General features: G+C 45.5%; 1 protein-coding gene across 1 annotated transcript; it reads right to left on the reverse strand.

Annotated features, from left to right (window-relative positions):
• Window positions 1-3555: 3555 nt before the first annotated feature.
• LOC308317804 (ankyrin repeat and protein kinase domain-containing protein 1-like) lies at window positions 3556-18751 on the reverse strand (the record flags this gene model as incomplete). The annotated part of the gene is made up of 9 exons (XM_080767081.1): window positions 3556-3688; window positions 8821-8938; window positions 10054-10401; window positions 10985-11143; window positions 11261-11310; window positions 11424-11563; window positions 12040-12183; window positions 18259-18442; window positions 18603-18751. The coding sequence occupies 9 exons, from the start codon at window positions 18749-18751 to the stop codon at window positions 3556-3558; spliced, it is 1425 nt and encodes a 474-aa protein (XP_080623207.1).
• Window positions 18752-19160: the final 409 nt, after the last annotated feature.

The raw sequence follows: 19160 nt of genomic DNA on the forward strand, positions 1-19160 counted from the left end.
ACGCCCACGACTCACCAGACCTGGATTCTGTTTATAGCTTTTTTTTGTTGTTGCTCCCCTCTTCAACAGACCAGTGCATTCCTCCGTGGGAGGTTAGGGTGAGGGTTTGAGATATCGGACCAATGGTATATGTCTAACCAAAAGCATGTACCCCGTGCAGTGTGGAGCTTTCATCAACTCTGGTTAAAAGGCTGATAGGCCTCAGCGAGAATTGAACTCGCGACCCCTGGTTTACTAGACCAGTGCTCTAACCACTGAGCTATGAGGCCCTGTGTGTCACATCAGGTGTGTATCTACGGTCATCAAGTAGACTTGTTGCACCTGGTGTCAGTCAATGGAAGGGAGGGACCACACCCAAAGTCACATACCAGGGGCCTGTTTCACGAAACTTGGATTAGAGATTAAGCCGGGATTTAACACACATCCTGGTTTAATATATCCTGGATCAGCGATTAACCCGTTTCATGAAAGATGGTTAATCTTGACAGATTAATTTAACCAGTTAACCTGGATATGTTGAGGCTTGATTCGGTTTCATGAAAGTGATGCTACATTAGTTACCATGGAAACTAATGCATTGGATTTAGCCTGCTCCGGACCAGGCTAACAGCCAGGTTTAACCTAATCCTGATGTCTTTACTGTTCATTAAACGCCCAATGCATTCTCAATGGCAATAGCACAAACTTTGGCATGCTACTAGTCCTACATACTTACACCTAGAAACCCCATTCAAACCTATTTAGGTTCATCTTACGGTGGACATGTTTGCCTGGAAATTAATCTTTGAAATGTTTCATAGTTTTAGAAATATAGTGCTTTCAAATTTGAGACATTTATAGGCAGATAGTGGCATGTCAAAAAATCACTTTCGTGAAACAGGCCCTTGGCAGGGGCCTGTTTCACGAAACTTGGATGAACTAATCCAGGATTTAGTCCAAAACCAGGCTGTTTCAATCCTGATCTTTACAGCCTGGTTTATTCCGTTCCACTGCAGCCAAGCGAGGCTCAGAATTGGCGGATTTGGCGAGCCGGGATCAGCAAGCCTCGCTTCCTTGAAAAGCCATGATGCCGATCATAGATTTCTTGAGCCTGACCAATCATGAGCGAGGAGAGCAAATCTGCAGGGAGAGCTGCGGCTTTCACCGTTGACGAGCAAGAAAATGTAATGATATATTATGAGGAAGCCAAGGATATAATAAAAAAAAGGGAAACACAAGCGACATTAACAAGGCGAGGGAGAGAGCGTGGCAAAATATTGCCGACAGATTGAACGCGTAAGTTGTAAAGCATATTATATATATAGGCCTATAGTCGAAGTCCATAAATATATAATTCAGTGAACCTATAGCCCCGAGTTGTGGAGGGTGAGCTATAGTTCCAAACGAGCTTAAACTTTAAGGGCACTTTCTCGAAATAGCGCACTGAGCGCATTTGTGCAATGCAAACGCCAAACTAGTGCGCTCCGGATTCGGTACAGTATGGAATTATATCCTACTAATCTACATGTATTGTGCGCCATGAAATGTTACATTACATTAAGTCTGTCTGTCTGTCTGTCTGTCTGTCTGTAGTGTCACGATTGCATGGCATGGCAATACCGATTTTTCAGAATGTATTATTCCATCATAATTTGAGACTGAGTGGAAGGCACATAACCTACAGGCCTACAGCCGACATGGCTGTAATGGATTGCATTTCATTCACTATTTAATTCATATGAACTTATTAATGTACAGCACAAACAAAAGAGGGGTAAGAAGAACCTTTGAGCAGTGTAAGGTGAAACACAAGAACATTTTACAGAATGGTAAGTGCCTGCAGTCTCAATATAAAATGTACAATTGAAGGATAAATCACTTATTCACTTATATGCTGCTCACTTTTATTATTATTTTAGCAATAAAAAAGAAGAATTACGTTTGTGGCACGGGCGGTGGCCCTTCCACCCAAGAATACACCCCAGCAGAGGACCTGGCCCTATAGCCTTAAATCAAGGCAGGCCTTTGGTGGAAGGGGTCCAGGGGGGGACAGCCACAGACACTGTGCCCCCCGAGCAGTCTACATCTTTTGTAGCAGGTTGGTATATACATTTGTTCAGTACCCTACTGCTGCACATGCAGAACATAATCAACACCATTCAGTGGTATTATGTGGACTGGCTGATGCAAAGGTCTGACATTATTGTCTTGCAGTGTCCGGAAGGGGCATGATACTTATTGAGCCTCCAGAAGGAGCCCCAGTGAGTATTCAAAATTAATGACAAGCACCTGTCAAGACTAGGTCAATACCCTAAATTCCACTGTTCTATTGAATCTGCAGATTGAGGGCTTTTCTGAAGAGGAGGACGGGGGGGGCCCAGATGAGGAGACTGTGTCGGTGGTGGAGGTATCATGTCAGATTGTCTATCATCTATTAAATAAATATATTTTTAGAAGTCAGTGATGTGGTTGTCATATAAAATATATAATACGGGAGGAACCTGCATTCCTGCAGCCTTTTGACAGCCAGCGGGCCAATGCAGTGAGTTGGCCTATATAACTTAAGGACATTCGCCTGCATGCTGTACTAATTGATATGTGTTTAACAGACTTCACAGACTGTGAGGAACCTATATGCGAAACACCTCAGAACGCAAATAGAGCTTGGTGAGGTCGAAATAGAGTATAAGAGGAAAAAAATGAGGAAGTTGGACCTCGAAATTGAGGCAATGGAGACAGCAAGTATGGTCATCATTTCAATGCACACTGAAACCATGACTGTAACACAATGTATTAATTATATTTTCTCCTCTCTCCTAGGATAGGATACAACAGCTGAATAAAATCAAATTAATAAATGCATGTCATCTCTCTCAGTATTTATTGGTGCAAATAAGGATAACATAAAGTATATGCTTTAGGGAAAGAGACTATTAGAAGAGCTATAGAAGAGACTATTAGAAGAGCTATAGAAGAGACTATTAGTATAGAAACCATGATGTAGAAATATACGATAGTATGCAATGTGATATGTAATGTGGCCCTCTGGAGTGAGTGCGGAAATATAGTGGCCCTCTCCATCGTCAAAGTTGCCCACCCCTGATCCAGCCTCTTCACTGGTCATTCGTTCCTGTGTTGTGCATGGAGATGTTTCTGTACAACTTCATGCAGAGCTTCACGGAGCTTTGTGTGTACCTGGCTGGCGGTGTCTTGGCTGTGTCCCTGGCTGGCTGTGTCCCTGGCTGGCTGTGTCCCTGGCTGGCTGTGTCCCTGGCTGTGTCCCTGTGTCCCTGGCTGGCTGTGTCCCTGGCTGTGTCCCTGTGTCGCTGGCTGGCTGTGTCCCTGGCTGGCTGTGTCCCTGGCTGTGTCGCTGTGTCCCTGACTGTGTACCTGGCTGGCTTGGGTTGCATCACTTGGTGTCGATAATGACTTATAAAAGGTTTATAAGAATGTTTTATATTTTTCTATATTCACTATATTACCTTTAAACATTTTCTTAAGTGGTTCTTTAGGGGGGTTCAGTCTTAATGCAGCAGCATCGACGTTTCCTGTCCCCTCTGTCATAAGGCAGCAGCATCAACGTTTCCTGTCCCCTCTGTCATAAGGCAGCAGCATCGGTGTTTCCTGTCGTCTCAGTCTCGTGGTCAGCTCTTCAGAGCGCCGTGCGTCTCTGACTCTCTGGTTCGTTTCACACCTGCCGTCTCCCCGCCTGTACCAAACCACAGAGACGTATACGACACATCCTGTCCCCAGTAAATTGTTCAGTTGAGAGGGAGTGCAGTCTGGATAACAGCCATCCTGCAGCTATACTGTCCTACACACAGATATGGATACAACATGGATTCTGGTCTACCTGCTGTGGAGCTCAGGTACAGTTAGTTGGAACTTGGTTTTAATGTCTGTTTGACCATATAAGGAAAGTATCTAATTACATGTAGGCTACTGGAGTACTGTGCTTAAGTACAGTTCTGTGGTACTTTTACTTTCCTGGAATGTTAATTATTGTACTTACTTACTTTACTAGTGAAACAGGACATTCTGCACAATGAGTACTTTTACCATGTGTACTTTAAGTATATTTTGATGCCATTAGTTATTTTACTGAAGTAAATGGTGATCGGTGAACTCACTGGGCTATGCCGCAGCTCGCTTGGTCTTCAACCAGCCAAAATTCTCACATGTCTCCCCCCTGCTCCGCTCCCTCCACTGGCTCCCGGTCGCTGCCCGCACAGAATACAAAACTCTGATGCTGGCATTCAAAGCAACCAAAGATATGGCTCCCCCATATCTTGCAAGTATGATCGAACCCTACAAACCCTCCCGCTCACTCAGATCAGCCAACGCAGGGAAGCTGGAAGTACCCTCACTAAAAACGCCGGGACAACGCTCCACACGTCCAAAACTCTTCTCCCTTCTGGCTCCAAAACTGTGGAATGCACTTCCCATTGCAGTCAGAACTGCAGCATCACTCCCAATCTTCCGCCGTAGTTTGAAAACCCACCTTTTCAGACTCCATCATGGCCCATAGCACTTACCCCACCCCCTTAGATAGCAATTCTGTAGACTTAGATAGCATTTGATACAGACTTATAGCATGTTATGTAAACAGCATAAGTGCATTGTATGTAGTCATAGCACGTCATAGTACATAATGTATATCATAGTAGTATAGATGTATAGCTTATATGTATAGTTTCATTATAGATATTCCACTGTTACTTTCTTAGCTTACGCATGTTTCATGATAAATGTTTTTATGTGATGTATTCCCCATGCTTTTTGTTCTTGCTTAATGTAAGTCGCTCTGGATTAAGAGCGTCTGCTAAATGCCTAAATTGTAAATTGTAAAGCCCGGGTGGGAGGGCACGCTCCTAGCCACAGTCTATCTCTCGCTCTCTCTCTCTCGCTCTCGCTTTATCTATCTATCTATCTATCTCTCTCTCTCTCTCTCTCTCTCTCTCTCTCTCGGTCTCTCTCAATTCAATTCAAATTCAATTCAATTAGCTTTATTGGCATGAATGTAATAGCTACAGTATTGCCAAAGCATGAAGTTCAACAAAATAACCAAATAAAAATAATATATAACAGAAAACAAGCAAATAGAACATACATTTTCACAACACAATATGAGAATACTGTCATACCGGTCAAAATGTACAGTATTAAATGTGTCCGTGGTGTGTCGAGATGGTTCGTGTCAAGATAATAGTCACATTGTGTATATTTTTTCTAGTGTCCCTCATTTTGTGACATGCAGTCACATACTGTGCAGCCAGATGTGCTGCAGGTCCCTCTCCCAACAGAATGAGTTGTTTGTCATTGTCATGCAACTCTTTAAACTTTGGGATCAACAACTCAAATTTATTAAAATATGTGGTTCTTATATTATTATATTTATTACATTTAATTAGAAATTGTGTCTCAGTCTCTACCTCAGCTGAGGTACAATGACCACAGACTCTCTGTTCTGGAGGTAGGTAGGACTTCTTGTATCGTCCTTTCTCTATGGCCAGACTGTGGTCACTCATTCTGTATTTGGTCATGATCTGTCGCTGTTTTTTATCTTTGACCGTATACAGATACTCAGCCAGTTTATATTCATGTTTTAGGGCCAGATAACAATTACGTTTGTTTTGAGTTTTGGTTTGATTGGTCCAATGTTACAGATATGTGTATTTATTTATTAGTTTAATAATTTGGTTGACTCTAATTAGTGGTTGCAAAGCAGTGCTGGTCTAAAGGTTGAGGCTGAACACTGTTCTGTGGTAGCTGATCAATAACTATAAGACTAGTTGGCAGAAGGGACTCTATTTTGGGGTTTCATCTCCTGGGATTGCAGGGCCTGGAATCCCAGGCTGTCTTGGGGGCTTGCTTTAAGGTGTAACCAAAATGTTAGTGTTCTTTTCCTAATGTTAATAATGGGTAATGGCCTAATTCTGCCCTGCATGCGTTGGTTGGTGTTTTTCTTTGGATGTTTAATATGGACCTACAGAATTCTGCATGCAGGGTTTCTGTGGGATGTTTGTCCCATCTAGTGTAGTCCTGGTGACTGAGTGGACCCCAAACCTCACTACCATAGAGAGCAATTGGTTGGATAATGCTGTCAAATATTTTTATCCAAATTCTAACAGGGATATCAATTTTATAAAATGTTCTCCTAATAGCATAAAATGCTCTGCATGCTTTCTCTTTTAGTGCATTCACTGCCAGACCAAATTAAGTTACCTGAGGCACTAATATGTAGTCCCAGGTAATCGTAATACAGGGTGTGATCTAAAGGTGTGTTTCCTAATTTAAATTGATATTTGTTTTCCTGAAATCTGGCCTTCTTTTGGAAAATCATGATTTTGGATTTGTTCAGATTTACAGTCTGGGCCCAGTTCTGACAGTACTGCTCCAGCAGGTACAGGTGCTGCTGCAGTCCTTGTTGTGTGGGAGACTCTCTCTCTCTCTCTCTCCCTCTCTCCCTCTCTCTCTGTCGCGCCTCGCTCCTCTGCCTTTGTATTTGAGCATTGACTTAAGTCCAAACCACTGGACTGATATGTGGCTTGACTTAGGTCCAAACCACTGGACTGATATGTGGCTTGACTTAGGTCCAAACCACTGGACTGATATGTGGCTTGACCTCAATGGTTATGTGGTGGTTTTATGTTCAGTATTTTGCCATGTCTTGTTCTGTTTGGTTTTCTGTTACCCTGTTGGTTTTGCGTATCTTATTTTGTAGTATGGTCCCTATAGTGTTTCCCGTCTGCCTATAGTTGCTGTTCCCTACCTTGTCTCACCTATACCAAGTTGTGATGTGTCAGTGTTTTCACCTGTGTCCTCTTTGTCCTGTTAGCCTATCCTGTGTTTGATTGTATTTTGAGTTCACCTGTGTCTAGTTAGTCTGTGTCTATTTATATACCCCAGTTTGTTCAGTTCCTTTAATGTCAGATCGTCATTTCACATCAGCGTGTTTACTGTGTCCTTGTTTTGCCTGCCCCATTTCATGGGAAGTTATAGTTTAATGACTGTTGGTAGGGCGTTCCACATTTTGGTGGCATAGGAGCGAAAATAATTTAGTCCCTTGTTTGTGCCGAATCTTGGTTGTACATGGTTTGTTGCACTCCCTCTGGTGTTGTGGGTGTGGACTTCGTTTACATTAAGGAAGTATCTAGACAGACAGGTACATGGGTATCTTGGTGGTGTATCGAATCTTGTGGACCAGACCCATTGCAAGATGCTGTACTCTGTCGTCGACCCATTACCCGGCGGTGTTGCTGCCCCTCCGCTCCCTCCCCTCCCCTCCCGGCTCAGGGGTCTTTACAGCCTCTCCGCTGACCATGTCAGTGTAGTGTTGCTGTAGCCCTGGTCTCGCTGTAAGGACTGGACCAGGGCTAGTGTTGCTGTAGCCCTGGTCTCGCTGTAAGGACTGGACCGGGGCTAGTGTTGCTGTAGCCCTGGTCTCAGTGTAAGGACTGGACCAGGGCTAGTGTTGCTGTAGGAGTGTGAATGAACCGTGCGGTCACTGGAACAAAGCCACCACCGTATTAGCGTTTGAAAACATGTTCTGTCAACACCGTAAAGGTGTGTGTGTGTGCAAAATGACCAGGGGGAGGGGAGCTTCAGCATTCAGTCAGTGGGTGCTATTTGGCTTACTAGCACTCCCAGAGTTGACGCCGTTTAATATACATACAGTATATTTTATACTTTGTTTACACAATACTATACCTCCTCCAACTGTATATACTTTATGTTTACACAATGCTGTACCTTCAACTATATATACTTTATGTAAATATTTATGTTTCAACATTAAACACAGGAAAGAAAAGTCAAACGAGGCTGTGAAGCCTGTACAACAAGGCTAAACAGCAGGGCATCTGGGTTGAACTGAGTTTTACGCGTGCAGTGATTAATTCAATGTCCAGAGAGTTGTGTTACTTTCGAATATGTCAATCCATTTATTTGATTTCCACTTTCTTTCATCAGTAGTATTCAAATGTAAATAAACTGTATAAACTTTTAAACAAACAAACGAACAACTGAACCATAATGACCACGCACGGTCGAAAACAACCACCCACCATTCTGACTGACTGATAGCCATGACGTCATTGTAAAGAAGGACACGTTAACTTCATCATTAATTTGTTTAAATAAACAAAACAAAATAAACAAAAAGCATTTTGGCTCCAACAGAGGAGCCAAAATTATATTTTATTTTATTTTATTTGGCTTTTTGAATCTCATCCCTGAGTAACCAATACATTAGGCCTACAATAAAAACTTAAACTATAATTAAAAAGAAAACACATTTTCACTAAACCTGCTTTAAAAACAAAGGAAATTAAACATTTTCCTAGACAGCTCCAAGTACAGAGCCCTGGAGAACCCCGCTCAGCTGTTAGTATAGAGGTTCAACATGTTCACCAGATCTCACAGACCTCTGCTGTACCTTCATAAACCCATAACCCTGCATACAGAGGTCGTGTGAAGGTCGTCCTCTCTGTGCGAATGAGACTCATTGTGTTTCCGCACACATCATAGAAACACAGAACACCTGCTGGGGGGTCTATGTACACCCCCACCCTGCGGCTCCCCCTTGTGGAGGGAACCGGTCCTGACACTTCAGTCTGAATGCGGTTGTGATAGAACACGTAGCGTTTATTACCATAGTAATATAACCCCCATGACTGAGGAGTGTATCCAAAGCGTGATAGACCCCACTGCGCTCTGTTGACGTCATTCTGGCACACTACTATAGCAAGTTTAGCAACCAACCCTCCACTCCATTCCACTTCAAAGTAAAATGGGTCAGATATACATTCTTTACTCAACACATTAGGGTAAAGGGTGAACCTCTTCCGGTGAGCTGCATAACGTTGGTCTTCATATGTCCCAGTCACCTTCCTGTTGTTCTCTGACAGGCGGAGTTCTCTGTGCGCTGTTTTTGGATCCAACGACAGAGGAGAGGAATCTGTTGGAGGAAACACAGGAAAACACACGTGACGAAATATACTGACACGCGCACGCACGTTTCAACCTCATAACAAACTGTGTGCGTGCACGCAGGCGCGCGTGTGTGAGAAGACTGACACGCATGCGCACGTTTAACGTCACAAAGAAACTTTGTACGTGCGTGTGCGCGTGTGCGCGTGTGTGTGTGTGTGTGTGAGTGTGTGTGAGAAGACTGACAAGCGCGCGCACGTTTCCACGTCAGAACAGAACTTGTAAGCACTGCTCAGTCTGTTGTCTCAGTGCGCGTGCGTGTAGCAGCCGGTTGTGTACTGTATGTCTCTATCTCTCTCTATCTCTGTCTCTCGCTTTCTCTCTCTGTCTCTCTATTTCCCCCCCTTCTGGGCCTTTCCACACCTGAGCGGAAAAATATTTTGCGCTGCCGACAGTTTCGGCTGTCGGCAACCGACACTTTGATTTATTCCGGGGCTTTGGGCGGTCCCAAGAGGGGACGCACACGGAAGCCTATTTCATGGCCTGTAGTCCTCTATTTCTTGGTTGGCGAAGTGGGCGTGAGTGACAAGATGTTGACACAGACATTCTATTGTAGGCTATACGGTGCTGCGTTGCTACTTGGCTATCGAGTCTATTGACTCTCTAATCGACTGGTTAACGTACGTGCCATTGGAATGGGGAACCCGGGTTCGCCTCCCGGCCGAGGCTACACTAGTGTTGGTGGCGGTGAGAAGGAGAAGGAGTTTTTTGATTGATTGATTTAAATATTTATTAACAGTTTGCGAGATGCACAAGCATCACTGAAGTTAGGTATGACCATAATTATGATGAACATCTATTGTTAGGTATGACCATAATTATGATGACCATCTATTGTTAGGTATGACCATATTTATGATGACCATCTATTGTTAGGTATGTCCATATGATGACCATCTATTGTTAGGTATGTCCATATGATGACCATCTATTGTTAGGTATGTCCATATGATGACCATCTATTGTTAGGTATGACCATATGATGATCACGGACATGATCTAGAAGTGTGGAATTTTATATATATGTATACTGATATCCAAACAGTTCCACTGTGTAGAAGCTGTGTGTCAACATGGACTCACGTTTTAAAAAGGCCTTTCTGTCGGTGCTCCCTGGAGCAGGAGGAGGAGGAGGTCTCAGGGTGACGGTGCTCCTCCTCCACCTGGGAGCAGGAGGTGGAGTCAGGGTGACGGTGCTCCCTGGAGCAGGAGGTGGAGCAGGAACAGGAACAGGAGGAGGTCTCAGGGTGTCGGTGCTCCTCCTCCACCTGGGAGCAAGAGGTGGAGTCAGGGTGTCGGTGCTCCCTGGAGCAGGAGGTGGCCCTGGAGCACAAGGTGGAACAGCAGGAGGAGGAGGTCTCAGGAGGTCACAGGCAGCGGAGATTCCCTCCTCGTGTCTTGAAAAAACACCACGTGTCACTTCAACACATACTGAAATGAAAAAAAAAACACAAATTTTCTTTCTTTTTTTAAAAAGATATTATTGGGAGCTTTTTGCCTTTATTGAGGGTTTTAGTTTGACAGGAAAGGGGGACAGAGACGGGGGATGACACGCAGCAAAGGTCGTCGTGCTCGGGACTCGAACCCGCGACACGCTCATTACCAGCCTAGGATGCCTGGACCGCTAGGCCGGCCCAGGCCAAGTCCTCACGTATTCAAGAGTCCAGCGAGGCGACTCATGACTCTCTGTGACAAACGGCAGATGATATTAGAAACTGTGACATAGCCTGTCGACCAATCATAAGAGGGGGCGGGGGCTAATTGAAGTTCGACGCTAAGCCACGGTCACGCCATTTTACGAAAACTCACGCTTTTGATAACTTTTGTGTACGCTGAGCGAGTTTTATAATTTTTTTCACCTCTTATGATTGTGTGCAAAAAGCTGTGCAACTTTTAGAGTACCTTTAGCGCCTCAAAAACAAAAATGCTTTTCATTAGTGCAAAGAATAATCTTTCGTGATTTCTTTCAGAGCTTCTCACTGGTGCAGTGAGTCAGTGACAAAGGTATATTTACCTCCAAACGAAGGTCTCTTGTTGGGCTCAGAGTCCCAGCATCTCTGCATGAGCTCCACCAGCTCGTCTAATCCAGCTGCTTTCTGGACATCGATTTTACGAAGATCTGGTCTCGCTCCCTTCTCGCGAATGTGGAACTCCAACAAGGTCCGACCCGACTCTACATAAAATACATTTACATTGTGTGTGAGTGTGTGTGTGAGTGTGTGTGTGTGTGTGTGTGTGTGTGTGTGTGTGTGTGTGTGTGTGTGTGTGTGTGTGCGTGCGGATAGTTTACCTGGATAGGGTCTCTCTCCAGTGAGAATGGTCCAGAGAAGTATGCCGTAGCTAATAAAAAGACGGGAAAAATCCAAGCATTAGAAAGAGGTTTTCACACTATAAAAAAACGTGTGTCACTTCATTGTATTTATTATGACTGATGTAGTAGCAACAGAATTCACCTGTAAACATCGTAGGAGCGAACACGGTGGTATTTGTTGTCAAAAGCCTCAGGGGGGGTGTAGGAGGCAGTCCCTCCTTTGTTTGTACGGTTGGTCGGCCTGACACTGTTGGTCACCGTAGACAGGCCAAAATCTGCTATCTGTTGACAGAAAGAGGAGGCATTTATGATTGTGTTTAAGCAGGACATGCAGTGACGAGAACTGTTCATTTCAAATTTGGATTTAGTTTTAGCCAGTCCTTTGAATACAGTTTCATTTAGTTTTTGTCAGATTTTAGTCACGTGAAATGTTTGTTTTAGTCTAGTTTTAGTCAACTAAATCTAAAGATTACCTAGCCAACTACATTTTATTTAATGGCGTCGTATGGAACACATTGTGACCTTGCAGATCTGCTATATTTCAGAGTGCAACACCCGAGTGCAACCGAGCGTAAAATAACTTTAGTATTTTAGTTCTACTAGATCTCTTCTCCACTAGTCCCTCCCTGACATTTAGTTCTACTGGATCTCTTCTCCACTAGTCCCTCCCTGACATTTAGTTCTACTGGAACTCTTCTCCACTAGTCCCTCCCTGACATTTAGTTCTACTGGATGTAAAAATATTGTTTATTGTGTACCTTGGCATTGAAGTCGGCATCCAGCAGGATATTGTCTGGTTTCAGGTCCATGTGCACAAGGTTCTTCTTACAGTGGAGGAAGTCCATGGCTAGCGCCACCTGGTGGGCTAGACGGAACGACAGGGGCCAGGGTGGAGACTCGGTCTGTAGAAAGGTTAAGAATATTTTTTTAGTGTTAGCTTTAGTTCTTTATTATTATCCCCCCCCCCCCAGCAGCAGGGTTCATAGGTCAGAGTAAGTAGGCCTGTCGTGTACTAGGGCAGTGGTTCTGGCCCTGTTACCTCCTGACCTAGCTGACGCACCCCCACATGGAAATAAGAATTGCATAAGCTATATAGAGACATATATTTCCTATATGCACATAATATGAACCTGAATATGGCATATATATGCAGCATAGGCTATATTATACATATAGGCCTACTTGCCACAATATGTTAATATATTTTAAATAAAACCATAGCATCACCATTAGCCTTTTCATGTCACGCACCCCCTAGAAGGTTCTTGCGCACCACAAGGGGTGCACGCACCACAGTTTGGGAACCACCAATGTGTAGGGGAGAGCCGCCAAGGTTGTAACGCTTCACGGTTGTAACATGGACGTTATCTCTTGACGCCATCGCGTCAGTATGTGTACAGCAACGTACTCTACGTGCCCAGGAAGTTTGAAGTGTTTACCTTTGTCCTACGGGGAGTTATTGGCGAAAATCTGACTTTTTTCAAAATGTGTATAATTTTACACCTGGAGTATATGTGTGCTATAATCTTTTTATTTGGTGTTGGTGAATAAAAAATCACATGGATGTCTTCATGCTTATGTTCTTCATTAGTTTGCATCGTGTTTAGACGGAATTCATGTTCATTCTGGTCTGTAAGCAACGGCAAAGAAAACTTGCAAAAGTGGGTCATTTGTAACGTGTTCTGTAATGTGTTCTCTATCGTGTTCGAGGCTGGCTCTCCACTACATATTGTTCAATATGTACGGGAACTGACCCCACAGGGCAGTGTTCATGGATATCTCTTTAAGACACATCATCTATGGTGGCCCTGCCCAGATGCCAATCAGCGGGCTATTTAAGCCCCATCTGTGCAGTGCCACATTTTTTTGATTTCCACGAGAGCAGACGTTTCGTGTATCTCAGCAGTTTTGACACTATTAAACAATATATATATATAAATATATATATTTAGAACATGAAGCTGCGTGGCACACAGTCCACTTACCTAGGTAAGAAGAGAGCCGGTCGTCCTGACGACTCCTCTCTGGGCGCCGCGTAGCTCCACAACAACAACGACAACAACAGCAACAAGCTGAGTGCCGAATCTGTCTTGCGGAGGAAGCCTCAGTTTGTCCGTGCGACCGCTCCTTGGTGAAACCTGCTCGTTGGGGAAAACCTTGGAGACGGCGTTCGGTCCGTGCGTCCAACCCTTGGTGAAACCTGCTCGTTGGGGGAAACCTTGGGTCGGCGTTCGGTGTGGCCAGAGGGTCCAAGTGTGAAGCCAACCACGTTGGTAGATCCTTGGTTCCCTGGCTGCAGAAGCGCTGTGAGACCCCGAGCGAAACCGACCTCCTCGGTTTCGCTCCTGGTTGATCATCGCGGCTGTACACCGTCGCGGCGGGTAGCGGGGTAGAACCCAGAGGAGCTGACCTAGTCGGCGCCTACTCTGAGGCCATCTACGTTCGCTGACCGTTGCCGCTGCGGTCCGGCCAGACCACACGGCAGAGAGTGTAAACAAACAATTCCAGCGTGTTCCAACTTCCTCATTGACAGGTTGACATGAGCGTCATAGTGTAGGAGGTATGCCCGTCAGGGACGGCTGCCCAGACTGCACTGTGCCTTATGGTTCACAAGAGGGCGGTGTGGCTCAAAGATCAGGAGACAAAAACTCCCGATGACCCACCGTGTTAGGCGCTGCAATTAAATCGCTTACTCTGTCACAATTGGTTCTGGTTAATATATACTTTATGCTTATAAGTATGATAAAGGCTACAGCAACACACTATGCATGTGGACTTGTAGGCCGACTGGAATGATATACAAAAGTTTGGAAGCCTCCAGTGTGCTTAATGTCAGATTGTTTTGGGCTAGAGCGCCTCAGAGCGGCTGAGCAGTTTATGTACAACCTCTTCCAGAGGTCCATAACTCTGCTGGTGACACAAAACAAACTGTGGACATTGATTTGGTATGGACTCTGTCCTAACAAAGAGAGAGCACACGGAGAATCCGTGTCATGGGGATGTCTTAGGGTACCATGTTGCCTTGATTCGTTTATGCAGCATTGTGAGATTCTGCAAAGGGTAGATTATGACCCCTCACGTTCAAGCAATTACTATGTGCCCACTCCCTGTTGAGCACAGTCCGAACAGTTAAAATATTCGGTACAATACAAGATGTATACATATATGTATATATAGGTACACTGTACACATATAGTAAATAATATATATAGGTTACAGACAGGACGTGCTGTGTCTGTCCGACGTTTGGTTGAAGGCAAATTATGCAGGCATTATAGCGCACTATACTGTCGTATTGCTGGCGGGCGCCTGCTTACGCGACCGTGGTGTAGTTTGGTCTGTGGATCTGGTTCCCCAGTGACACAGACATGACATGCTGGGTCTGCCAGGAAGTATGCCTGAATCTCATCCATTGGCACACTATACGGCATATTGCTGACGGGGTCAGCTCATGCGTCCGTGGTGTAGTTTCACGGTGGAGCCAGGCTCAGTGACACAGCAGAGCGTGCTGTGGCTGTCGGGCAGAGCACACGATACAGTATACAGTGTGTCACGGCGAGCCGTTTACGCACCTAGGTGTGACTCTGCGGGGTAGAATCCGGTTACCGGTCTGAAACCACAGAGAAAGCTATTCTCATCCAGAGAAGTCACGAAGTCATGGCTATCTAGGCGCAGCTAGCCAACAACAACAGCAACAAGACTGAGTGCCGAATCTGCCTCGCGGAGGAAGCCTCAGTCTTGTCCGTGCGTCCGCTCCCTGGTAAAACCTGCTCGTCGGGGGAAACCTTGAGACGGCGTTCAGTGTGGCCAAAGGGTCCCAAGTGCAAAGCCGACCTCGTTGGTGAAGCCTTGGTTCCCTGGCTGCAGAAGCGCTGTGAGACCCCGAGCGAAACCGACGTCGTCGGTGAACCTCCTGGTTGATCATCGCGGCTGAAAACCGTTGCGGCGGGTAGCGGGGTAGAACCCAGAGGAGCTGACCTAGTCGGCGTACTCTGAGGCCATCTACGGTCACTGATCGTTGCCGCCGCGGTCCGGCCAGACCACACGGCAGAGAGCGTAAACAAATAATTCCAGAGCCAACCGGCGGGGTATGGCTAGAGGTGTACAGCACACCGAGCCCACTCCTCAGTCCTGACAGTTCAGGGAACCCATCCCCCACATGCTGTCTCTCGAGACAGTGGCGGTCAATTCAGGTGGACCCCTGGGTGGCTTCTCGCAGGACAGCATTCTTGTTGTTAGCAGTGTCAGCCACAAGAATGTCCCTATCAGTGCATGAAGGAGGCTGCCACTTCCTACGGCACCAATCCCTGCATTCTATACCATACGGCCTGATCAGAGTACGAGCCAGTCAGCCTGTTGAGTTGCACCCTTCCCACCCTCCTAAGCAGGGTGGTGAAGCAGGATTGCAGTCACGGTTGGGCCCTGTCAGGGCCTCTAATGGGCCAAACTGGTTTAAGCAGATGGTCTCCAAGACTGGGCTCCCTCATTGGGTTGTGAAACAATCTAGCAGGCATATAGGTGGGCAGGGATGTGGGCACAATCCGTGCAGGGCCTTGTGGCCCATGCACTGATGACAAGATGTCCCTCTATCTGAGATCTGTGTGACGGACTCTGTGTCGATGCCGTCCGCATTTAGCAGGTTATACCAGTGTGGTATCCAGGTGGCAGCCAGCACCCTCCTCACTGAGTGTGCTGGGCCCCGCATCAGGACACGGCTTCAACAGTCTGTTGGCCTACTGTCCGACGAGCTGACTTGAGCGGGAGTGCATGACTGCAGACTGCAGTAACCTGGTTACAGTCCCGAATGGCACCCTGGTGCTCAGAGGAGCTCAGGTTAGGGCCCCACCAGTCCTATTTGGGGGGGCCAGGCCGTTAGCCCTGGAGGCTCTATGACGAGCCCCCTTAAAATCGTTTAGTCAGTGAGCCTGACATGCTGTCACTCAAGACAGCAGTATCATATAGTCACGTCTGCAAGGAGAAATGTGGGAGTTGCGAGCGCTGTCAACCCATAACACGCTCGGCCGGGTGATGGAGTAGTTTTGTACCTCGACCCAACCTTCTCCCCAAGGTTCTCTCAGGGGCACATCTCTCTCTCGCTCTGTCCTCTCTTTACATGCAGACGGATGAAGTGTGCAGACAGAGCTGGTCACCCACTCTGCCCCGATAGAGCGTTGGAGTTGTATGTCAGGGCCACACGTAGGCCCACAACATGACGGACCAGCGCTTCGTGTGTTTTAGCAGGGGTGCTCGGGTAGACCATGGTCGAAGGCTGGACTGTCCCACCGGATCACAGGGGTGATCCAACAGGGACAAGCAGGCAGGAGTGCCAGTGTCGCCTGGAAGGCGGGGACACTGCCCATGGGACGGCAGCCCCCTGGTTGCTGTAGAATGGTGTATCTCTGACAGAGATCTACACAGCAGTGACATGGGCGACTCTGTCTACATTCACCCTGTCCTACCGATGGAACGTGGTGGCATCCGCTCCCCCTGTGGGAGGGGAGTCGCTCCTGCGTGCTACTCAGCGGTAGGGTCACCGGCACCTTGACCGGTCAGGTCGGCCGGGCATCTGACGGGCTGGCTTGAGCAGCCCTTCACCCCGGTGGTCACTGGCCTAGCATCGTGCTGGGCCAGCTGAGCCTAGGTGGCGTCTTGCGCCTAGGCCACGAGTATTACTTACTTGGTATGAATACTGAAGTTTTGGAGCATTTTGGCAAGCGCCTGTGACTCATGGCGCTCACCACTTATAGGCTCGGATGGAATTCAGGTTAAACTGCCTCGGGCTGCCGCGGGGGCAGCTGGTCTGCTTATTTCCTCGCGGTGTGTCTTATAGAGTTCCCGTACATATTGAACAATATGTAGTGGAGAGCCAGTCTCGAACACGATAGAGAACGGAGGGTTACACTCTCTGTAACCCAGGTTCTCTGAGTGGAGAGACTGGCTCTCCACAAAAGAGCCGCTCCGAAATTCGTGTCAATCAAGAATTAATCGAAGTGGCACTGCACAGATGGGGCTTAAATAGCCCGCTGATTGGCATCTGGGCAGGGCCACCATAGATGATGTGTCTTAAAGAGATATCCATGAACACTGCCCTGTGGGGTCAGTTCCCGTACATATTGAACAATATGTAGTGGAGAGCCAGTCTCTCTACTCAGAGAACCTGGGTTACAGAGAGTGTAACCCTCCGTTACAAATGGTCCGCTTCCATTCAATACCATTATATGTAATATTTACATATTTTACATATTGGCCAATATTATATGTTCTAAAATTGTATTGTATTGTGTAGTGTATTCTAAAATGAGTTTAGGGTTGTATAACATTGTACAACTCAATCAATCAAACGTTTGTTTAATCAATGTATTTCCCCATTGAAAAAAAAAAAGCTTAAACTGGTACACCCGATACTATTTAATATTTCCCTTATGTTTGATACATTTTCTTATCACATCCATGGTATGAAAACAATGCTAAGGAGTTGCTTCAATGAAATATAATTGCTTTCAGCTGAAAACGATATGTTTAATGGTGTTTTTTAGCGTTGTTACATTTATCATGCATGCCGTTACAATTAATCCGATATGCGCAGCAAATGTAACACTGAAACAGCGTCCACGTTCGGTTTAATAACTCCCGACCTGTTTTATCAAAGAAATAACTTGAAGTGGTTTATGGTAGCTCACATGTGTAGGTCCGTTGCCTGAAAATATTACATGTGTAGATAAACAGATCTCTGAGTAAAAAAATGAAACGTGCAAAATGTTACATCCTTGGCGGCTCTCCCCTACTAAAAACTCAATAAAAGATAAATATACAGAGCACAGACAAATATAATTTCAAAGAATTTGTAAACACACAACACACTTTCAGTTAGTTAACGTCTTTGTTCTTTTATTCTAGTTTTGATTTAGTTCAGTTGACGAAGATGCGTTTTCAGTTTTAGTTGTGGTTATTTAGTTAGTTTCAGTTGTTATAAAGACCTTGGTGCGCAGAAAGGACTCCAGGCAGCCTCCCTCCATCAGCTCCATCACTATACCCTGCACCTCCTTCTTGCCCATCAAGGGGGGCCGGCCGCGGTACATCCCATAGACCCTGGGAACAAACTGCTCTGCATCCTCCATGTGACTTGCCTCGCGACACAGGGCAGCATACAACTTACCAGAGCTGCAGTACGGGGTCAGTTTAGGAGTTAGAACCCAACATGTTATAATAATATATAATGTTATAATTATGTAAAACTGACTAAGATCATGAAAAAAATTATAGTGTGAATGAATATAATGAATCAATTATAGATACATAATGTAACTCATTGTCATCATACCTGTCATCATAATTAAGCACCTTAATGGCCACTCCAATGCCCAGGAGCTTGTGTGTGGCCTTAAAGACCCACCCAAAGCCCCCTGAGCCCAGTAGTTCCCAGTCCTCCAGACTGTCGTCGCCAATTGGCCCTTTGCCACTCTCTGCCATCTTTCACTGAAATCTAGAGGGAGACAAAGTACAGGAAAATATGTGTCCAAGAAGTGTCCAAACTATATCATTCTATCATTCAAATACAGTATATTTATAGTACTTTATAGCAGACTAAGTTCCTTTTGACACATTTAAAGTTATATGAGAGCCATGAATATTCATGCATAGCATAACCTCCATATTGTCTACACGTGCTACAGCCCTGCAGCTGGCCAGATGCGGCCAGCGCAAATTATGGAATACTTTTTTTGTTGTGTTTTGGGTCAATGTATTAATTTATGTTAGGTAGCCATGTAATAATAATAATAATAATAATAATAATAATATAATAATGTAATAAGAGGGATAATATCTGGCTAGGTGGTGGATATAATTCACCTTCAGGGAGTTTAACCTCCTCCTCGGT

The sequence above is a fragment of the Protomyctophum bolini genome (assembly GCF_963924005.1).
Source record: "Protomyctophum bolini genome assembly, chromosome: 6".
In the NCBI taxonomy this organism is placed as follows: domain Eukaryota; kingdom Metazoa; phylum Chordata; class Actinopteri; order Myctophiformes; family Myctophidae; genus Protomyctophum; species Protomyctophum bolini.